The sequence below is a fragment of the Malus domestica genome, chromosome 09, assembly GCF_042453785.1.
Source record: "Malus domestica chromosome 09, GDT2T_hap1".
In the NCBI taxonomy this organism is placed as follows: domain Eukaryota; kingdom Viridiplantae; phylum Streptophyta; class Magnoliopsida; order Rosales; family Rosaceae; genus Malus; species Malus domestica.
This window is the reverse complement of record NC_091669.1, coordinates 11,655,842-11,680,549: the sequence shown is the minus strand read 5'-3', so window position 1 is coordinate 11,680,549 and position 24,708 is coordinate 11,655,842. Positions and strand designations below refer to the sequence as shown.

Sequence of the window (24,708 nt, the reverse complement as noted above, 5' to 3'; positions counted from 1 at the left end):
TTGACCAAGCCTGAAACTACAAGTAAGCTTCAAGTGACATTGATACATTACCTTGTGCATCTCCACCAGTTACAGATACCACCCCTGGATGGAGGAAGAGTACTTCCAGAGAAGATTCCACCTCTACCTATGAGACAGATAAGGAAAGTCAAGCCGATACCACACTCCGGGACTTAGAAGTTTCGTGGTTACGAGATTATTCTCCCACAATATTTCCTAATGTCATTTGTACTAAATCATTCACTTGTACTCCCTAAAGGAGAGCTTGAACCTATGTACTTGTGTAAACCCTTCACAATTAATGAGAACTCCTCTATTCCGTGGACGTAGCCAATCTGGGTGAATCACGTACATCTTGTGTTTGCTTTCCTATCTCTATCCATTTATATACTTATCCACACTAATGACCGGAGCAATCTAGCGAAGATCACAAAAAGTGACCGTTTTCGCTACCTAGGATCTATCTTGCAAGAGAACAGAGAATTAGATGGAGATCTCAACCATAGAATACAAGCTGGATGGATGAAGTGTAAGAGTGTATCCGGCGTGTTGTGTGATCGTCGTAGGCCACTGAAGCTCAAGGGAAAATTTTATAGGACGGCAATAAGGCCAACGATGTTGTATGACACAGAATGTTGGGCGGTGAAGCATCAACACGTACACAAAATGGGTGTAGCGGAGATGAGGATGCTTCGTGGGATGTATGGGCACACGAGAAAGGATAAGATTGGGAATGAGGATATCCAAGGTAAAGTAGGAGTAGCCAAAATTGAAGGAAATATGAGAGAAAATCGGTTCCGGTGGTTTGGACATGTGCAAAGAAGGCCTACTGACGCTCCGGTTCGAAAATGTGACTACGGGACAGAAGTTCAGGGCCGAAGGGGTAGAGGAAGACCTAGGAAAACTTTGGAAGAGACCCTAAGAAAAGACTTGATTACTTGGATCTAACGGAGGACATGACACAAAACCGAGCGCAATGGCGTTCTAGGATTCATATAGCCGACCCCACTTAGTGGGAAAAGGCTTTGTTGTTGTTGTTGTTGTTGTTGTTGTTGTATCAATTTGTACCAGTTAGAATGCATATATGCCTTTCAATTTTGTCTTTAATTGCTAGTGTAGTTTGATGCACGTCGTAGTTGGCCAGTACACAACCCTTCAATTTTTTTCTTAATCTTCTTTGAATTTTAATTATTTAAGTTTCTTATGCTCTTAAAGTTCATATGCAGAGGGCAGACGTGAAAATTGAATTTTCTGCACTGCCTTTCACCCATTGTCTTTAATTCTTTAATTTTGCAATGCCTTTCACTCGTCTGAATGCATAAACTGCAATGTCGTTCACCCGTTGTCTTTAATTCTTTAAGTTATTCTTGTAAATTATCTCTCATTTTCACTTGTTTCAATTTGCTTTGTGCACTGGAATCATATACCAACTTTTTAACTCACAAGAAAAACAAGTGTATGTCATAACTCATCCAGAAAGAACAAACGTATACCTAAGTCATACTAGATGTCCATGGAATAGGATGTAATTGGGATTGAAATGATGTATTTGATCGATTCATGTGATAGTCGCATGAGTTTATTTAACGAAAGACTAACAGAAGTTTGGATTTGAACCTCAATTACTAACAAGGTTCACCAAGGGAGTTTAATTAATAGCTTTTTCACCATAAAGGTGACATTGAAAGTGGTGTGTCACCACAGAGACCACACAAAAAAATAGGCCTAAATATTTTATTACTAAAACGTAGTGTTAAATGACTTGTATACGTAAAAATTAACAATGCAATGGGTCAACAGTGGTTGTGGGAATGTGTTTTTTCTTGGTGGAGGTGCACAACGGGCTAGTCGGAGGGGAAATGTTAAGGCAATCCCCTACCTACCAATGTTTCTACTAAGAGCATCTCCACCAGTTGGTGGAGGGCTGGTGGAGTGGTGGAGGGCAATGGCAATTCGAGGGCAAAGGCTATAAAATTGCCCTTAATTTTCACTTTAAACAGTAATTACTTTGTGCAAGTCCACTAGTTTGGAAGGAGGAAGGGCAAGGGGAAGGACGAAGGTGATTACTATTCACAAAACTTTTTTCTTTTTTATGTTTTCTTCGTCTTATCCTCACAAATCATTATCATCGTAGATTTTCGGGTAATTGTAACGTTTAATTTGCAAGTCTGTTGAACTTTAAAAGATTTTTAAAGTGCGAACTTTGTAAGTTTTTTTTTTGGGTATTTTTTTTATGATTTTTAAATGTTTAGAGGTCTCAATCTTAGTTGTTGAATTAAAAAAAAAATTGAAATCAAAGGCTCACAACGAGCCACGTGGGTGGGGAAGTGAGAGAGCTAGTGAACAGCTCTGAACTGGTGGACATGCTCTAATAGAGTAATAAGAGCTAACATTTCATAAACGCACATTGTTCAGTCTAACGGCTAGAAAATAAAGAAATGTGTGTGGGATGAGAGAATTGGGTATGCAAATCATTTTCGTGTAAAACAACTCTATTCATTACAATCTAAATAGGGCTTACATTTCGTAGAGGCCCATTGTAATTCATGCTGAAACACAAAACCACCAAAACCAAGCCCAATCATGTGTTGGTTGGCAACTTTGGAATCAAACAGAGCGTGGAGACGGGAGGCAGAAGACGAACACAAGAGAATGGGCAAAGCCTGCAGTATTTATTTGGTTTGCCGTAAACCTAAAGAAAAATAATGGCAACAAACAAGTTAAATTTACAGCGATACAGACAGAGATCGATACAGGTTGTCCAAAGTCCAACATATATGTCTGGGCGGGCTGTTCCTTTCGCATGCAGGTTGTTTAATAAACCATGAATGTTCCACGAGAGGACCACCTGCAATTTGCAGACAGAGAGAGAGAGAGCTCTTTCGTTTTTCCTTATATCTTATAAGACAAACACCTCCACTACCACTTTTCCTTTGTTTCTTCTTATCTTTCTTAATTTATCACTCTTAGTGCAAGCAAACTAACGCTCCATAACTCTGCATGTACACATGCATGCACCCCTTGCAAATGGATGGCGGTTTCCAACTGCACCCATAAAGTTTTGCGTCTCAAAGTCTCAACTTTGCTTTTGCTTGTTTGGCGCAATACGAAATTGGAAAACCATGGCCACCATATGTAGATGATGTGTTCGATCTACGTCCAATGGATCTGTATATATGTCTCCAATATTTGACTCGTATTTCAACGCGTACGTGATTATCTCACTTTCTTTAATAATACTTCTAAAATAGTTTAAAAGTGCGTTCAGGATACTCATAAATGATTCTTGTGGCGTCGTGAGGAAAAATTTCCAAGTTATACACAATAAGTAGAACTTCCCATACATATTACTTATATCATAATCAAGCTTATAACCTCTCTTTCCATAGAGTGGCTTAGTTAAAAAATTGACTAAAATGATCAAATATTAAATTTTTAATTACTAAACTGATTAAAATTAAATATCCAGGACGATCAAATATCAATCACATACTAAAAAACTAATGAGAACTAACTGTTTAATTTTGATCGTAAGTTGCCAATAATCGAATGTAAAAAAAGTGGCAAATCCACTTACGTGGTTTGACAACAAGTCTAATTAGATTTATGAAGTCCAAAGTCAACATTTGAAACTTGAAAGGTGCACAAAGTCACAAGCAATGACATCACCAAGTTGTATTAATCCAAAATTAATCCAAATCACTAACTTATCACCGAAAAATCTCAAAATTAATTCAAAGAAGAATCAGATTAGTCGACGTCGTGGGTGACATGCATGATCTTGTCACCGAAAAATCTCAAAATTAATCCAAATCACTAACTTGATAATGTTATTAATGAGTAAAATTGGAGACACTGCTCCAAAAAATAAATCAAATTAGTTGTACTCGCACGCATATTAGAGTTTTGCATAGTGACTTAATTTCTAATAATATAAATATAAACATGATTGTATGTCACCTCAAGAAATACCATTCAAGCATAGGTTTTTGATGCTCTTCATTATAACTTGGCTCTCTATACAATTTAGGTTTACGCTTCTCTAATTTGGCTCTTTTCGACTAAGGTAACAATCTCATTATAAATTGTCTCTTCTCATTAGATTCCTCTCTAATTTGGCTCTTTTCGGATGAGGTGTACAATCTCATTATTAATTCACTCTTGTCGATCGTTGTTCTCTAATTTGACTCTTTCGTTGCAAAATACATGACATTCCATAATTAGTTATGTATTTATTGCAAAATATTCACTTTCTCACTTTCTACTATAACTCATGTGGTAATACAACATGAAGAGATTACTTATCATGACCTAGATTACTTTAATTTCAAAACTTAAATCATTGTCCTGTGCGTTGCACTTGATATATATTTTAAGGAGGCTAGTTACAATAATTGATTAACATTAGTTCAAATTAATTAAAGTCAAAACACCATTTGGACCTCATTTTATTAATGTTTCATATGTATACGAGGAGATGCCAAAATCCATATGTAGCCTTAAAGTTTAGTCATTTGGAGTAGCTCACTAACCACATGCTAACCATCTTCTAATTACTATATTTAGGACACTAATTGCCACTAGTTTTCTCAGTAAACAAACAAACCAAATAAAACAAAAGAGACCAAGCAAATATGAGACACCAAGGGACATGCAAGCATACCAGATACAAAATTATATCATTATCTAATCACAAACTCCTTGCCCTCCCAAATACACTCACGTTTCTGCAGTTGCAGCACACATGAAATTCCTGCAAAGTATGATCGAGTCATATTGCATTACCAACTGGTTAGCGCTTGATCGCTCCGCAAAAATAAAATTCCAACATTCATGTAGAAAGGGGCATTATATATCATTTCTTTAGTACTAGAGAACCTTGATCTTTTCCTATCCATTACAAAAATATCAAAAAATTAACATTATAAAGAAGAAAGAAAAGGTTAAAAAGAACAAGTAGAAAAAAAAAAAAAAGCTACCCAAGTAACCCAGCAAATAAAACCGAAAATTTTAAGGAAAAAAAAGGATTTCATTGGTCTGTCATGGAACCAAATTAATAACCTTCCAAACTCCCAATCAGCAAAGAGATCCCATAATTTAATTAATTAAAAACTAATTAATCAAATCAACCACCAAACTTCCTCTTCTCCTTCTCCAAACCTTCAACAAAGCTGGCAAGTTCTTTCATGGCTTTGAGCTGACCCTGCAACGCCATTATGTACCCAGCAGTCTCTTCAAAAAGCTCGTCCACCCCGCGCGACTCACAGCCGGGAACAATCCTCTGCAATGCCTCAATCTTCCTCTCCACCTCCTCCTTCTCACCGTCCTCCTCCTCTCGACTTGCAGTCTTTACATCGTTGACCATATCACTCTTCATGCTCTGTTTTCTGCTTCTTCCGTGAGTCGACTCCACAGCTCTCTGCAGGAAGTTTATGCTGGATAAAGATTCATGCACCGCATTTCCCATGCGGGGTTTTAGCTGGTTTTTTCTGTGTTTCCTCTTGAATGTGGATTTGGGTGGCTGGGTTTGTGTTCGGGTTTGAGTTTGAGCTTCCTCCATTGATGAAGAAACACAGAGAAGAGTTTTAGAGAGAGAGAGAGAGAGAGAGAGGGGGGGGGGGGGTGTGTGTTTAACTGATGACTTTGTGAAGGAGGAGTTGGCGTTAAATTATTGTTGAGCTGCTAGAAATGTCAAAGCCAACGAAGCTTTAGGCCCACAGAGTTTTTGGCTTCCCAAGCCCTAGCTCTTGTTTTGGACATTGGAGTCTAGTGCTTCACTCTTCACGACTCTAACGAGCGCGTTGGCTTGGTTATTAAGGTATCAAGACAAATGCTATGTAATTTATATAAGTTCATGGTACTAGGGTCAAATTTTTTAACTCTTTTATTGACTTTTAGGCAATGTTTGATACAATGGATTGGATTGAAATGGATTACTATTTTCAAGATAAGCTGAAGGAAGAAATGAATAAATTACTTACTTGAAGGTTGTGGGGCTAGCATTGGGTGTGGGGATGGATGGTGGGGAAGACGGACCATCAATATGAGACCACAAATCATGTCCATGAAGAAAAGAGGTAATTTGACGGAGCCATTTGAGATAGTTAGAATGAGATAGTTTGACGAAGTTTGTGATGGTGGGATTTGGAATAGAGGACGAGGAGAAAGAGGCCATGACAAACAGAAGATGGACATATGAAGAAGAATGACATGATCACAGGTAAGAAAACCGAAACCCTAGAGTCTAAAAAAGCTAATAGTATGTACAAATGAATTTCCTTGATGTCATTTGTGTGTAAAGAGTACAATATATTCTTCGTATGGATAGAGATTCATTGGAAACTACAAAGGAATATACAATAGGGCTAGGTAGAATGGTTAGAAAAGGAATATATACAATGGCTAGGTTCAATGACTAGAAACTTATGAACATTTAATATTATTTAACATAATGTTTATCCATTTTAATCCTCTAAAAAAATGGTAAAATTAGAAAGAAGAAGTTACTTAAATGTCTAATTTCTTCTAATCTTCATGAAGAAAAGAGATAATTTGACGGAGCCATATGAGATAGTTAGAATAAGATAATTTAACGAAGTTTGTAATGCTGGGATTCAGAATGGAGGACAATGAGGAAAAGGCCATGACAAACAGAAGATAGGCAAAAGAAGAAGAAGAATAATGACACAATCACAAGTAAGAAAACCGAAACTCTAGGATCTAAGAAAGCTGATACCATGTAGAAATGAATTCCCTTGATTTCATTTGTGTGCAAAGAGTACAATATATTTTTCGTATGGATAGAGACTCATTGGAAACTACAAAGGAATATACAATGGGCTAGTGTTTGGGCCCAAAATAATATTTTGGGCCGAGTGTAGAGTTGTTCTCGGCCCAATAACATTCATCTAGAATCTTGTCATGGGTTGTCTAGTCAAAATCGGCCAAATTATGTTGCTAGAAGGATTGGTTTAGATAAATGTGAGGTAGTCGAACCCTAGTGCAACAAGGAGTCTTAAAGCTGAAGATGCTTAGAATTAGGGGATGAATCTGGTTTGTTAAGGAGCTTGGTTCAAAATCCTATAAGGGTTAGGATTGGTTGAAACCTGATCAGATTGGGTTGAGGAGTTCTAATTCGAGTACATTTCTAGTTCGACCATGAAGGAAGTTTGCTGTTATAAATAGAGAAGGGAGTGTATCATTCAATGCCCCTTCAAATCAACACACAAATTGTTCTACACAAAGCTTCTCAACAACCTTGAGATTTTTTTCTCTCCCCCTTTTTTCTCGCCAACACATCTTTAGTTTGGATAAACAGCATTGTGAAGGCAACCGACGACATCTTCAGTTTGAATAAACAGCATTAGAGCAGTAAAATCAGCCAACTAAGGAGCATCTTTAGTTTGGATAAACAGCATTGCTAATCTGCTTCGAGACCGACTGGTTATATATCCAAGTCTCGGTCAACAAGGATTTTCGATTCTTTGTTAGTAGAGGTCATCTCATCAGCCTTCTTGGTGAAGTGAGGTGTTACAGGTTACTAGGCTCGGCACATTGAAAGTCGAGTATTTTTTTATGATTGGATATTTGCAAGTACATTTTAGAGTTCGGCATTCCGATGGCCTAACCACATTTACAATCAAGACATTTATTTCTTTCGAGTATTTGTGTTCATACAGTTTGGTACCAGTTCAGCGTACTTATACTCTCACGAATATAATTACCGAGACCGAACCCGGCGCCAACGATTCGTGAACTTCGAAGAAACTAGTAGCTTTGTCTTCAAGCTCTAGAACTCAAAGGTCGAGGCGTGTTCCTTCCTCGGCCGCAATCGGAAGATCAAGAAGTCAGCAGTGCGCCCAACGTGACATCAACATACTTGACTCCCCGGCCAAACTCGGTCAACGAGTTGGCACGCCCCGTACACAACCGAATGACGTAGTTAGCTTATTCGTTGCTCGGCCTGCGTGCCACGTATTCTTGGTAGTTTTAGGGTCAACAACTAAGTACAATGGTTAGAAAAGGAATATATAAAATGGCTAGGTTCAATGACTAGAAAATTATGAGCATCAAATATTATTTAACATAATGTTTATCCATTTTATTCCTAAAAAAAATGGTAAAATTAGAAAGAAGAAGTTACTTAAATGTCTAATTTCTTCTAATCTTCATGAAGAAAAGAGATAATTTGACGAAGCCATATGGGATAGTTAGAATAAGATAATTTAACGAAATTTGTAATACTAGGATTCGGAATGGAGGACAAGGAGGAAGAGACTGAAGATAGACAAAAGAAGAAGAAGAAGAATGACACATCACAGGTAAGAAAACTGAAACTCTAGGATCTAAGAAAGCTGATACCATGTAGAAATGAATTTCCTTGATTTCATTTGTGTGTAAAGAGTACAATATAGTCTTTGTATGGATAAAGACTCATTGGAAACTACAAATGAATATACAATGGGCTAGGTACAATGGTTAGAAAAGAAATATATAAAATGGCTAGGGTCAATGACTAGAAAATTATGAACAGTAAATATAATTTAACATAATGTTTATCCATTTTAATCCTCTCAAAAAATGGTAAAATTAGAAAGAAGAAGTTACTTAAATGTCTAATTTCTTCTAATCTTCATAAAGAAAAGAGATAATTTGACGGAGTCATATGATATAGTTAGAATAAGATAATTTAACAAAGTTTGTAATGCTGAGATTCGGAATGGAGGACAAGGAGGAAGAGACCATGACAAACAGAAGATAGACAGAACAAGAAGAAGAAGAAGAAGAAGAAGAATGACGCAATCACATGTAAGAACACCGAAACTCTAGGATCTAAGAAAGCTAATACCATGTAGAAAAGAAATTTCTTGCTTTTATTTGTGTGTAAAAAGTACAATATATTCTTCGTATAAAGACTCATTGGAAACTACAAAGGAACATACAATGGGCTAGGTACAATGGCTAGAAAAGGAATACATAAAATGGCTAGGTTCAATGACTAGAAAATTATGAACAATAAATATTAGGAATTATTACTAGCACTCAAAAAATCGCATTCTACAATATCACAAGTGTATTTTTTTTAATTATAAAAACTTTAGAGTGCAACATGAGATTTTTGGAACGCCAATAACAATTCCCTAAATATTTTTTAGCTGAAAGTTTATCCATTTTAATCCTCTAAAAAATGCTTAAATTTGAAAGAAGAAGTACTTTAATGTCTAATGTCCCTCTAATTTTGTTGAAATGAACAATTATTCTATTGTACCTTCAATATACTTTGAATTTAGAAGCTTATCCATTCAAATTCAATCGTAGATATCAAACAATGTTTTAGTTACCAAATTGGTATGCTACTGCTCTTTCCTTAAACAAAACGTCAATTGTTTAGAAAGTTTGATATAGTATCAATAAGGTATCGATGCTATTAGTTAATGATATGTCAATAACAAAACATTTCGACATGTTATGGATCTATTATTAGCATCATCAATAGAAAATTCATTCTTGAACAAAAAAAAAGGTCTTGCAATCAAGTTCATCAAAAAAAAAAATTACATAGAGAAGACTAGAGACCCAAACGCGCCGGAGGGAGGATTAGGAGAGTTCATGAAAACTACCACGCAATCAGGTGCGGATGGGTTCACAGTAGCACAGAGTAGAGGGGGGGTGGAGGTCCCACTGTACAAAACCAAAGGAAAAAGATATCACATGTGATCACATGATGTTCTTGAACCTAACACCACCCATGTGCCTCAGTACCTCCTCCCCACACCTCCTCTCTCCTTCCCTCCTGTAATCTACATCACTAGCTTGGCATGGTTGCCAAGTGGCATTTCTCTCCGGACCCACTCTTGAGCCCCACAAAAATCCCTTATCTTAAAGCTTCAATTAATTTAATTATCCTTTAGTATAATAACACTATTTGACTGCTGTAAATTTAGCAACAACTTCTACTTCTATTCACTCACAGATGGACATGTATTCAAATAATTAAAATTTTAAACATAAATTAGACACGTGTTTACTTATAATTAGGTAAAGCAGGAGCTGCTACTGAATTTGCAGCGGCCAAATAGTTCAAAGACCAGAGGTGGTGAACTGGAAGTAGTTGCTCTATGATACTGGACTACGATTACTTGTTATAAGTTGTTGATATATTGATGTTGTAATATGAGTATGGGTGTTGTTATTGATACTCCACGCTAGTCCACGTGTACTCTTCTCATGAAGAAATTTAAGAGAAAAATAATATTAGTAAAAAGTGCAGAATAACTTTTTAGAAATGTCAATAACTTTCATTTATTAATATCGTTCATTTATATTGCAATATACATGTTGATTATATCACATGACAGTACTTCAACACCATCCAATACTTCTAGAGATTTTATGTGGTGATACATGGGTATCTTTTTAGCTACTTGGCTATTGGCCAAAAATATAAAATCAAAATTTATTAATTAAAAATATAGAATACTTCGAAAAAAAATAAGATTTCTAATATTTTTTTATAAAATCGTAAGTGAGTAAGGTGCTATGTAAACCTATAAAAGCATCGATTTTATCTAATTTGAGTTGATTACGACTAGACCCGTTAAGCTAATAATCACCTAAACCCAACTCGTTAAACGGTACAATTTTATTGGTGAGTGAGTATTGATTTTGGCTGGATCTGTTAAGCTAAAGATCACCTAAACCAAACCCGTTAAACGGGACGGTTTTATTGGTGAGTGAGTAAGGTGTTATGCCGAAGGAGTGGCGGTGTTTCCGAGGAGGAAACCAGCGGGTGGTTTGGTTCATTGGGATTGTGATAGAGATTTGGTAGTGTTGGGCATATGGCCCTTCCTCACTTCCTTCGATTGTTGCTGTCACATTCCCACACTGCATCCTCTTGTGATTATATTATACTTTATTATTCTACCCAAATAAATAATATTTCTTGGATCACAATCAGAATCAAATCACATAATCCGAATCGTCCATTTCTTTATTCCGTACTCAAATCAAGTACGTACTTCCTCAGGTGATCAGGTTGGTAATCATCTTGTTAGAGTCAGTGACTCATTCATTACTGCAGAGAAAAACTTACCTAAACTCGAATGTCTCTCACATGTAAGTTCATGTTTCTCGTTCTTTTTCTGTGCAACAATTAATGAATCTTTACAACGATTCAATCTTACAGAAAATCGGTACCACTGAATGACACGAGGAATTAAGATTGAATTCAAATGAAATCACAATTAATGAAAAAACTAATGAAAAGAGCTAGAAAACTTTGAGTTTAATGAAAATGACAAAATAAAGGGTAAAATGAATAATACCATGATTAATTTTTAAGTATAAAATTATGATTTTTCGTTAAAATGAATAATATTGAGAACTTTTCGTTAAAGTTGTTTGCAATTTATCCTACAAGTCCTAATAAGTAGGTAAGCAAGAAGGGGAGGAGGATGAAGGATGCATGTGCAAGGGTAAAGGCTGGGTCCATGTGATGGTGCTCATGGGGACAAGGCATACGTGCAAAGGGGGTCCATAATCCATATGGCGCAGCAGCTGCAGCAGCATAAAAGTAGGGAGAGAGAGAAGGTGTGCATTTGATGCATCATTTGATGCATGTGATATGTGCATTTGTATTGTGTTATCTGAGTCAGAAACTGACTGATGCCTTCTTGTTTGTTACTGGATGGCCATGGCTGCCAACTTTCGTGTGGAAATGCTTTTAAAATAACTAAAGCATTTTTAAAATCAGTCATTAGTAAAAATTCAAGTAGATTATAGAAAAACACTTTAAGTGTTTCTTGCAAAAAGTACATATCTTATGCTTCTTTTAAAAAGTTCTTAAAATGTTTTTGGAATCCAAAATCAATTTATTAAAAGCACTTTCAGTCATTTTAAAAACATTTTCAAACGAGTTTGATCAACCACTTTTTAACAATAGTAGTTATTTAATAACCATACCCACTCACTTTTGACTGTTCTTTCAATTTGGGCCTAACTCTTGTGGCCCAATCTCTCATTTGGAGGGGGGTTGGGTTAGATGCCATTGAGGTTGAGCTTTGGTATCGAATTGGTCAACCAGGATACGATGAAATGTTGACAAATTTCCGTTGTGAGTAGATTCTAAGGTTGGGTTTAAGATTCATGTTCCAATTCGAAGTGCATTTAGGGCCCCTCAAACACCGGTCGGGACTAGTCTTGTTTAGTCTTAGACGACTTTGAGAGTGAGCTTTGGTATCAAACTGGCCGACTAGGGTAGGATTGAATTTCAAGAAATGTCCGTTCTCCGCGTCTAAGCTTGTTAGTCTCTCTCTCTCTCTCTCTCTCCTGTTTTTGGCTTCTGTCAAAGATTCGTGACCTAATCCGAAACGCATTTAGGCCAACCAAACACCGAGCAAGACTCTTGTCCAACTCTATTGGAACAGTCCAGTCCAAGTTAATCCGGTAGACTAAACCCAAAAAAGCCTTGGACAAGAATTTATATTGCCCAAGTATGATGAAAGAATCTTGCGTAGTCGTAAACACTATAGCTTCTATGAGAAATGAGAATCGTGAACAGATTCCCACAACTTGATTACTCGACTCCTTTTGTGCTATTGCAGCTTTTCTGCAACCAGTACAAGAGAACTGGCCATCCTTTACCGCCAGCACTCCACAAGGGCTCCCAAAACTTGGAGAAAGAACTTAGGCGCAACACTAAGGGATGGGGGCAGCGTACTCGACATACTGCTATCATGACGTCCTAATTGCATGTAAGTTTCTCCATAGCGCGTTACGAGCCATGCCCATGTATCATGAGTAGTCAAATAAAAACTACATGTACAATTGTTTCATTCAGCATCAGGTAAATGGGCAAAGAAAGTTTCGTTTTTGAATTTGATTGTATAATTTTTGCTGACATAGTTTCTTCAACGAAAGATAAATGTACTCGTCTCTAAACATAACCAGAGAAAGCTGGATCTTTTAAGGAAAGCACCCGCCTCGCTTAGTGGCTTTCCTCACAACCTCCCTTGGAGTTCTATTCGATCCCTTTGAAGACGGAGCCTTCCTCCCACGCATGAACTCTGCTCCGTCTTCCTCTTCTGTATGAACTTCTTTCTCCATCCGGCATCACTTCCACGACCCAAGTATCGTAATTATGCTTACCTAATACATCCTTGACATGCCAAACTGAACAGTTCCAACCTTACGGTGGGCTGCCGCAGTGGCAGCAGCAGCGCCGATCCCACCATATGGAGCCTTTGTCTGCAGGTAGTTGGTGTCGATAGCAATTCGATCATCACTTTCCACTTTAGGGACTCCAACCCGAGTCATAAAAAATGGGTTCGAGTCAATGGTGATAGCTACATCTGGTGCTACTTTCGCTGCCATGCCACAATGTGCAGCTTGCTTGGCTTGTGAGGACATGTCCCTATCAACTTCCACCACAGATCTTTCCTGATTTCCAGCACTGGGCTTGCGGTAACAATAAGCAGGAGGGGCAGCCTGAGGGAGAAGTACCGAACCTCCAACTAGTGTCCTCCGGTCATAGGCATCTTTCATCATGTTTCTATTATCGTATTGTGCAACAGGTCCAACAACTCTTCCTGGTTTGGCTGGATAAGTGCCCAAAAGCCAGTTAAAACTAAATGGAAAAATAAGAAATGAATGGAAATGCTACAAATTCTACAAAGTTATCGAGAGTACCCAAAGAAATTCTTTGTGGTGTTTGCATGGTTCTTGATAGATTTACGTGAATTGCTTCCGAATCCCTTGAATTCCTGTATGCCTCTTCGGCATTTTTCTGATCTTTCAAAAATGCATAATTTTGTTGCTCTTTGGGAGGGACCGTATTTGAATGTACAATTGTGGACCTGTAAATATTTAACACATTCACCATTATCATAACCATGGACAATCAGATAAAAATCATACCCGAAGCTTTGCCAGGAATAGAAGAACAGTGCAGGTCATAAGCTGAAGGTATCCTAGCACTATAAAAAGGAATAGAACAATAGGCTCAACTGAGTGATCAATGGCCCTAATAACAAGGAAATGTCCTAAAAAGGGACCGCTTCATAGGCCGGGAAGTAGCAGGACATTTCATAGTAGAGCACTTAGAAGATGACCAACTTGCCTAACAGTAGATCCAACCTCGTCCTATCAAGGTGATGACAGTGCATCAGCACTTGGCATGCATCATTTCTATAGCAGCTTGTAAAAAATAAACAGAAGGAAATTACATTTTACCTAGGAAGCGACGTGTGCTTTCGTTCAAGTGGAATAACTGGACCACTTTTACCGCCATTCTCCTCAAGGTGCGCAAACTGCTTTCTAAATTGATCCACAGCACTGCATACACATACAAACAAAAAATTATGGCTAATAACATAAAGGACCTTGACCAATCTATGCAACAATATGTGAATACGGAAAGCAACTATAGCTGTTTGAACCTTGGATAGAGAAAATTAGTTCTCTCAGTTCCATTTATGTAGTCTTTTAGCAACTGGGGATGGTACTCCAATATCTCCCGAAAAATTAGCTCCCGTATGTCTTCCTTTGTGACTCTTCGCCTTTCAAATTCAAATTCCATCTTTGTAATTGGTTGGCACAAAGGTTCCCTCTCAATTCTCGACAGTCCCTTAAAATAAGGATCAGCAAGTGCCTGGTGAAAACATAAGAGGCCGAGTTTAACACATTTTCCATAAAGTAGCTGGACATATGCACTAGCTAAATTTTTCAGATGCGATGTTCTAGTTGCAGAAAAAGAGCTGGATATATGCACTGGCACACACACAGAGGAATACAAAGAAAGCAGATGGCCTAATATGATATGACAAACCTGTTCGGCAGTTGGCCGGTCCTTGGGATCAAAGGCAAGCAATCTTTCCAGAAGTCGTAGTGCTAAAGGATCAGCATTTGGAAATTTTTGTGCAAAGCACACGGGTTGTTTTTTCCTCATACTGGTTAAGTATCTCCTTGCCTTTTCATTTCGAACCTGCATTCAAACGTACAAGGTTATTATTTTAAGCGAGCATAGCCACAAGCTTATTGTGGAAGAGGCACAAGCTTAAATACATAAAGAGTAAACTGCCGATTTGGTCCCTAAATTATTATCCTAGTGAAAATCAAGTCTATAAACTTTTTTTTTTTTTTTTTTTGGAAAAAAAAAGGAGTTAAAGTCATTGCAATTGCCAATTTCATCCCTACTATTAGATTCGAAGCTTATATCCAATTTTCTGTTGATTAGTCACATGACTTGCACATGAAACTAGAGAAGGTAAACCCATAATTTTCTCACCCGTAAGCCCTTAACGTTGCATATAGGTTGCAAATCTAACTGCCAATTTATCGTCCAAAGTTAGCTCCATATACTATTTTTTCATAATAATAAGTCGTTAAACTCATTAAAACCTGCTAATCTACTCTCCAAACCGTATCACATGCAAGTTGCGTGATTTAAATTGACAGAAGATTCAATAGAATAGCTTTGAATCCTACAGCAGGAATGGAATTGGCAAGTCTTATTAAGGACTTATTTTTCTGAAAAAATAGTCTATGGACTTAATTTTCACTCAAGTAATAATTTAGGAACCGAATCGGCACATTACTCAATAAATAATAAGAATAATAATAATAATAAATAAGTAACAGAATGCATTGCATCAGAAAAGACGGGTTACCCGGGATATGGTATCTAATGATGGTGTCCCAAGAAGATCAGTCATCAAATCCAGCTGGTGAACAACATTCTTTCCAGGAAAAAGTGGCTTCCCTGTTAATACCTCAGCAAAGATACAGCCTATACTCCATATATCAATCGCAGGGGTATACTGCATTCACATGTTTTCACAAATTAATAGGTAGGAAATTAAAAAAGTACCTGCTCAAGAACTAGAATCTTAGTAGAGAATAATTTACACGAACGACAGGCATGCCACATCTCCTCTAAGTTCGAAATAATGATCATAAGAATGCAGCTGAAATACACAGAGGGGAATGATATATGTGTTGCATTTAGATGCACTATCTTAGCCAAACGACAGTATAGAAGCTGCACTGAGTTACTAAACTCAGATCAACCGATTTGTAAACTCGCCTGATTAAACTGTACTGAATTTAAACTGTTTATGAAAACCTATGAGAAGCTCTACCTTAGAGAAAAAGGATCCGCAAAGCTCTGGAGCTCTATACCATCTCGTTGCAACATAGTCCTGCAGATGTCCCCCAATAAATATGAAGTATTAGTGCTATATTTAAAACATAATGTTGGAATTGGAAACATTATCATATGCTCTGAAAATCACTCTAGCATTGATAAACTACATATCACAAAATTACGTACTGTCCAAAATATTGTCGTAGGTGTATCATTGAATGCAACTCTCGCTAACCCAAAATCGCAAATTTTAAGCTTACAATTCGCATTTGCCAATATGTTCTTCGGTTTTAAATCTCGATGGTAGACGTTTGCTGCAGTCAAATTAGAGTATCAGATATGTCCACAATATCCCAACATCCTCCACCACCCCCCCCCCCCAACCCTCCTCCCCCAACCAAAAGGAAAAGGACATGAAGGAGGAGGGGAGGGAGAGAGAAAACAAGACAATAAAAGAGAATCCCGATCATAAGAGCAATCAAAACAAAACTGAAAACAGAACAGGACAATCAACCACTAGAAACACCATGGAACACATGAAAGTATGTGCAGACACGCACAAATCGATTAAAGAGCAAGAAGTACCTGTGTGAATATACTTCAATGCGCGAAGCAGCTGGTAAAGAAAGAACTGATAGTGTTCTCGTGTCAGGTCATCATTGGCTTTGATAACTTGATGAAGATCTGATTCCATGAGCTCAAAAACAACATAGATATCTTTAAAGTCTCTTCGAGACGGTGGCAGCATAATGTGCTTAATTTCAACAATGTCGGGATGTCGTAGAAGTCTGAGAAGCTTTATCTCACGAAGAATACGAGCGGCATCAGATATATGCTCAAAAATGTCGTGTATTTTTTTTATTGCCACTTTTTCACCTGTATGTGTGTCTATTGCTGAGCAAACAACACCATAGCTTCCCTTCCCAATAACTTCCTGAATTTTGTACCGATTGGCATCACCATAATCCGAGAAAAAGTCCATCTCAGTTTGATTCTGTTGCATTGAATCCAGTTCAGATCAGAATACAGAAAGGTACAAGAATAGTACAGAAATCTAAATGAAAATGAGCATACAAATCTAAATGAAAATGAGCATAGGTGTTTTATGTACGACTATATAACAAGTCTGAGCACAAAGACATCAGAAAGGTACAAGAACAGTACAGAAATATTGATATACATACATATATATCTACATAATACATCGTCATTCTTAATAATAAAGTTATAAAAAGATCATAACATACCATGCAATCACTACAATATTTCTAATGTGTTCCAACTTCCAGATTATATGATAATTTACAGTAACCATGATGAAAGAACTTACTAATCCCCCTTGTGGTTTCTGAACATTTTCCAATCACATACTTTTTATGGACAACATCTAAAAGTCCTAACTGTCAACTCCAATCAAACTTAAAAAAAAAAGGCCAAAAACCAAAAAGAAGCACAACCAATACCTCAAACTCCTGTAACTATTCCAGCAGTTTTAGAAGTAAAGGATGCGGCAACGAAAATTGACAGATATAAAAACTGATGCGGGCAAACGAGACGAGATATATAAAATGCCCCGCGGAGAGAAATATAATTTTATTCGAGAGGAATCTAGTCCAGAAAAAGAGAGGCAGGGAGCCATGAAATTGGCATATAATGATCTCAAAAGAGAAGCATAAGCATTAAATTGAATTGGTAAAGTACCAGAATAAGAATGGAAACATATTTATCAAAGATTATTCGCATTAACTAATGCCGTTATCCAATATGACTGTTAAAAAACAAAAACAAAATCTAACAGCTGTTAATTATAGATCAGTAAGATCTAAACCAATAATTATGTTGCAATTTTAGCTAACACATGTCCCACTCAATCAGCAGACATTTGAAACAAAACTCCATTTCAAATCTCAATTTGCACAAAGATCTCAACTTTCATGATAAACCAATAAGAAAATACAATATGATTGCATCAAATAGCACAAACATGATGAATCAAATCAAGTTTCAATAATTAAAACACAATTGCAATTATGGATGCACAATTACTTTAACAAATCAAAGAATTGGAAATTAAGAGATTAAGTAACAGAAACCAATTGAAAGTCACCTTCTTGGTGTGATCCTGCTGCATTTCTGTGTCAAACCCTGAACTCGAAATCTCGAAAACTCGAAAAAGTGAGCCAAAAAGCTCTTATCCCGCTGAGATCAAGCAAAAATAGAAAGAACCCAGGCCCTCAAATCCCACAAGGACTCAGCCACATTTGCCCCACCTTCCCCTGCTCCTTATCACAAGCCCACAATCCCACCTTATTCTCAATCCCAACTTCACCCAGCATAGAACCCACAAGACCAAATCCCTCATGCACTCCTCCAATTCCGATTGCAATCCTCCCAAAACCTTACTCACTGAACAACAATACCAACAAGGCAGCCCACCAACTACCACCATAAAGCACCAAACACATAAAGCTTTAACATTTTCCAATTCAAATGCAAAACCCGCAAAATAAATTATACCCTTTTGTATTTTAACTCGGTTTCGAAGGAGAATGGAAAGAAAGATGAAGAAAGAGCAACAGTTGGAGCGCCACAGAGCTTGTATTTTGCAAGATCTGATGACACCGACAAAAGGGGTGAGAGGACTCACAGAGCGAGATATAAGGAGAAAATCTAGGGGGGGGGGGCGGGCAAGTAGATGGGGCGGTAATGTGGTATGCTATCGTGATCGTATGCAGAACGTATGGATACGGAAATAAAAGATATATAAATGGAGATGTACAGACAGGCGGTGGATATGCAACTGCGAGGAAATGTAAAGGTTGTTTCGGCTAATGTGGTTTTTGAGGGTGAGTAATAAGAAAATTTCTAAATTGTCGGTATTCAAGCGAATACTCAACGACAGCGTAAAATAAATAAGAAGACGCAAAAAAAATGTATCGTTTTTTTCACTTGTATATAACACGTAGAGCACCGCGTAAACAAGCCATACTTACAGAGTTAGGTGGCGAGGGGTGCTGGACACGTGGCGAATTTTAATTGGGTTAAAGGGAGGTTGGTGGGAATTGGTAGGAGGTCAAAAAAGGGTGCCACATGAGGAGGTGGTTTGGTTTATGATAATTATCATGAGACGCCACTAATCATGATTTGATAAATATTTGATTTTTTGATGAACAAAAATTTGACAAATATTATTTTTATGAAACGAAATAAAGTACGGCTTGAATCTCCTTGGGATTCCTGCAACATTACAGTCAAACAAAACCTTCAAGCCACCACATAAGGAAGTTTGGAAAACCAAATACAGAGATTTTGTATATTTCGTCTTCAATTAACGTGAACGTCTCCTACTAAATTAGTCTCCCCAAACAAATATTAGAAATAATATTAAATTTTTTATAAAATAAAACAAGGTACAAAACTTAAATGTGATTGTTGTAATATGTAAAACGTGACTGTAATGAATTAAAATTGCCCAAGTTAAATTAGATAGACGTGAAACCACTCAATATAATTAATAAATATTTGATATAAAACATTTGGCTAATTTGCTTCTCATCAACAAAATTAGCTAATCTACAAGTCGCATTACATTGTTACTACATCGGCTGAGTGAAAGCTAACCTATGATCACTAATTGGAAACTGAAAATCAAACATACCTCAAAACAAATCAGAACATGTCATAATATGTAGTTTAGCAATCAAATAATGATACCTCATGACAAATTTAATCATGCATCACACATGTTAATCAAGACGCAATGCTTTAAAGATGGGTAGTTTTCAACCTTTAATTAGGTATCTACCTTATTGATGAATTAGTCTGTATCAATCAGTGACTTAACATTAAATATAGTTTCACATGGCAATACATGAATGGTCGAAGGTTTTATATAATTTATTTTTTAATATACATGATTTTAAATACACTAAGGAGTGAGAGAATGAGTTAAACCTCACAATAAGCTAGACAGTAAATTTGGTTCGAATTCATTTTAGCGATAATTGAATTTAAAACTTTTCACTTACAAGTGAAGAAAAATATACTAAACCAGTAAATTTCATGTATTTTGATAGAAGCAACCACAAAAAAATAGTTGAGCGTTATCTTCTCGGTTTTGATTATGTGGCTGAATTTTATATTTTCCTTCAATTACGTTTGTGATCGTTGAATTGTATTCTTTATCTATGATTTTCTTCGTCTTAAATGATTAATGACTTTTTAAGTCTTAAAAAACAAAAGAGTTGATCATGCTCATACATACGTACGTAGCATATATATATAAGCAACCAAATCTAAGGTATTCGTACTGCTCTTGTGGTATTTATCATGTTTACTTGTTTCAATTCCAACATCAGATTTACATACATGTATTTGTTACCTTCATTTTATACATACACACATATATATATATGCATGTAACTATTTTTAAGAATATGCATGCGAATGTGATAATATATAATATATACCTTTTTTAAGTAAGTATATTTGTTTTTCTTTGGATACAATCACTGGTGGATCCAAATTCGAATTTTGGGTGGTCTCATTGTTAAAATGTCTAAGTTTTTTTAGATAGGAACATGATGTGGAGCGTGCACAAAAATTTCATTTTTCACTGAGGCATTTTGTCGAACACTTGATGAATGATATCGAGAGTATCGAGTGTTGTCTCGCACCTGTCAAGATACACCTAGAAGGAATCACATCAAACACTTAGTAGGTACAAAAGAACCTATACAAAACAATTGGATGGTCCTCGGAAGATCTTCATTCCTATATTTTTTGAACTCCGGGTGATCCTAAAACCATCTAGGTTCCAATGTGCATCCGCTTCTGGAAACAATGTATATGCAAGTATTTGGTTGAAATTTATCGAAAGACAAGTAATTTGACTTACAGTCCAATACATCATTGTATTATACACGTATAGAAGACAAGAACTTGAGATATTATTTTATCCGTTTGGTACTGAATTGTTTTTGTTTTCTGGTTAACTTGGAAACTTGAAAGGATGCACCACACCTTCCAACATGGACGTTTTATCCAACCTCAATAGACTTTGGAAGAAAAGTGCCAAATCTCAAGTATATTGTTTTTTATTTTTTGGGTTGATATTGTATATTTTTATTTATATAAATAAACAATTACATGTATGAATATAAAAATCGGTATATTGACTTGTTATAAAATATTGTGTTCCCATATACAGGCTAACAAATTAAACCAGAGACAACGATTTTGGAACTGACTAAAACTTGAATCCTGAGTTTTTCTTCTTATTGGTGAGCCACATTTGTTTTTCACTTATGAAAGCATTAGAAAAAACAAAACCAAAAGGAGAGAAAAGAAAGAATTTAAAAATAAAAAAAAAAGTAAATCTTTTTAGCAAAAATGGTTAATGAGATAAGATTTTTCATGTGCACAAACTTAGGATCAGTTCAATGAATTTTCATTGTCAGGGAGCAAATGGAAGAGTTATGTCAATCTAAAAAACTGTTTCGGCTAAAAAACCAAAAAACTAAACAACATAATCCATTTATCAAAACTGAACTTAAGATTTCCTATATACTATAGATATCTCTTTAAAGCCTTTGACTTTATCTTGTATCTCAAGGAAGAAATTAACTCTCAAATTATCAAATTTGATCGTATATCTCTTGTCTATTGATAAGACATTTTACGGGCAGATCTATGTAAATATACACTAGGTTTTAAGTATAGATATTGCATTATTTCAAGTTACATACATATTAGCTAGATTTTAAGTGTACATGCTTGTTACATAACTATGTAGAATTCAATCAGTCAGCAAATTTTTTATGTACACAAAACATTAATACCTAGTGTATCATGCATTTTACATGTTATAATATAAGTGAGTGACATAGTTTGTCACACTTTTAAGATATTATAAAAAATAACATATATAAGTATTTTATTTAGTTTGTTAGGAAAAATAACATTACATTGCATGACGGTTTTATAAAAATGCATTAAAATTGAGGAGAGAGTTATATCATCCACATGTGTACAAAAAAAGGCACAGAAGAAGAGATTAAAATTGTAGAAAAAGAGGACAAAAATGTGATCTCAGACTCAAATTTTCAAAGAAAAAGCTTACACAGAAAAATATATGGAGAACTACTGCGCGATCCAAAACGATCTCGATCATTTCGAATCAGTTTGAAATTTGAAGTTTGAAGTTTGGAGAAGTGGAGGCCGACCACAAAAGTTGGGGGGCACAATAGCTGCATACCTTTTTTATTAACGTGTGGATGTGGGACATGTAAGCATCCACTAATCATATTAATTATCGAATTTAAACTTTTTTTATCTTTGTAAAAGAAAAAGAAAAGTTTTTTGTCTAATCATTCCTTGAAAAAAATATTAACCACTTTAAAGAAAATAAATTTTTTATTATGAAGGAATAGAAATTATTATATCTTCTGTAAAAAATTTAAATAATCAATATGATATAAAAGAACGTTACTTATGAGAATTTTTATTTATAAATACAAATAAGACAACTGAATACATTTTTCTATCACACAGATGCGTAACAAAAATAAACAAGACACTTTATATTTGTTTTTCCTTTCTTTTCACGGGTGTTTGGTTGTACCTATCAACATTCAATTATATATTACCCTGTGCGTCATAGCAAAAGACAAACATATATTATGATATATGTGCTAAAAATTATATATGTAGAAGATATCACTTTCTCCAATATCTTGCCCTGAAACTCCAGGGGATACTGATTAGAATGAAGATGATTTGCCATGAATGTTAAATTAAGGATTAATTAGGAAGTAGATTTACTAATTGCTTTGCTTTCACAATCACGCATGAAAAAGAGGAAGTCGATGGAGGGCCGAATCTTGCTCACCAAAATAATGTCCATTTCATTCAATCATTTTGTTTATGGTCCAAGCCTACAAAAGCTAGCTAGTAATTGGTTGTTGATTACAATATTTGCCGATAAGCTTCCTCTTATAATCTTATATGTATTTACGAAGAATAGGTCATACTTGTGCGTATCTGGACTAGTGGACAGCATGGTCGGATGCATTCCCAGCTGTATATGTAGGGTTAGAATTTAGAAATACACGTTTTTAATACATATTTTTGAGACATGTTTTGTGGGGTTCATTTTGTAATGTAGTTCAATGATATAAACTCTAAGATCCCACATCGTCCAGGGGTGTGGATCTTGTAAGCCTTGTATGTATATTCTCACATCTACCTAGCACGAGGCCTTTTGGAAGCTCACTAGCTTCGGTTTCCATCGGAACTCCGAAGTTAAGTGAGTTTGCACGAGAGCAATCTCATGATGGATGACCCACTGAGAAGTTCTCGTGTGAGTTCCCAGAAACAAAACCGTGAGGGCGTGGTCGGGGCCCAAAGCGGACAATATTGTTCTACGACGGAATCGAGCCCAGGATGTGGTGGGGGCCCGAGCGGGGATGTGACAATTAACCATCTGTATTTTTCTACATCATTAATAGATTATCCTTGCAAAAACTTAAACAAATCCAAACTCATTAAAACATTCATATGGTTTTCGAATTTTGGTGTTTTTTAGTAGACATGATCTTTGAGATAAGACATAAAAGATAAATAGTTGAATCGTTGAAATACATTACATAATGAACCTTACAAAAACATATGTCAAAATGTGTGTGAAAACGTTTGTTCCTAAATTCTAACTCATATATTTACATATTTATACATATTTTAAACTTGTTCAATGAAAACATAAAATAAAATAAAATATCCAATATATAGACAATAGTTTGTCTTCAGTCATACTAAAATCAAAGGTATAGAAAAGATTATTGATCTTAGATAAGGCCAACGTAGGCAGAAAACGTTAATCATCAACTTAACTACTTACTAACTCAATAGGTTTATGTATTGATAATGCCAATATTTGTATTAATAATGTCGATAATATCTCCATAATATGTTACTTTTACTATTGAATATAGCATGCATTTCTAATTTGTATCACACCAATTTGGCTATCATATAATATGAAAATTATAATAAATATATTTAAGTGGTTTTAGCTAAATTTTAAATTATGAGCCACATTTGATGGACGAAGTGGACTTGGCATCCAACCCATATGCAATGCAATATTAAGACCATCTCTTTAATTTGGCTATCATATACTATTTTTGCCACCTTTTGTATCATTATTTAGATTATATTTTTAATAGAGATGAGACTCATGAGTTTACAGGACCTACCTTTATTAAAGAAATGATATATGTGTAGCATTGCTCATACAATGCAGGCAAAGCAAACCAGGAAAGGGATCCTCTCTGGATCCCTTACATCTAATCCTCCTCATCAAATAATCTAGACCCTTGAAAATTGATCCAACGGCTAAAATTATTATAACTTTTAAAGTAAGCCCGTGTTTTTAGTTGTTGGATCAAATTTCAAGAGTCCGGATTGTTTGATAAGAATGATTGGATTCCCTTTCCAGCAAGCCAAGTCCAATATCAAAGCAAATGCCCACCAATAAAAATCCAACACGTCAACCCACACTCAGCAAA

General features: G+C 35.9%; 2 protein-coding genes across 2 annotated transcripts; both read right to left on the bottom strand.

Moving 5' to 3' along the window:
* Positions 1 to 4,834: 4,834 nt before the first annotated feature.
* LOC103411504 (transcription factor PAR2-like) lies at positions 4,835 to 5,808 on the bottom strand. The gene has a single exon (XM_008350137.4). The coding sequence runs from the start codon at positions 5,558 to 5,560 to the stop codon at positions 5,126 to 5,128; it is 435 nt and encodes a 144-aa protein (XP_008348359.2). The 5' UTR covers positions 5,561 to 5,808; the 3' UTR covers positions 4,835 to 5,125.
* A 7,041-nt stretch (positions 5,809 to 12,849) lies between these two features.
* Positions 12,850 to 19,098, bottom strand: LOC103411503 (mitogen-activated protein kinase 20). The gene is made up of 10 exons (XM_029108172.2): positions 18,249 to 19,098; positions 16,727 to 17,135; positions 16,328 to 16,455; positions 16,137 to 16,196; positions 15,666 to 15,815; positions 14,825 to 14,980; positions 14,436 to 14,647; positions 14,230 to 14,331; positions 13,687 to 13,853; positions 12,850 to 13,595 (listed from the first exon to the last, which is right to left on the bottom strand). Exons 1-10 carry the CDS (start codon positions 18,270 to 18,272, stop codon positions 13,147 to 13,149), a joined length of 1,857 nt encoding a protein of 618 aa, XP_028964005.1. The 5' UTR covers positions 18,273 to 19,098; the 3' UTR covers positions 12,850 to 13,146.
* Between the last annotated feature and the right edge of the window lie 5,610 nt (positions 19,099 to 24,708).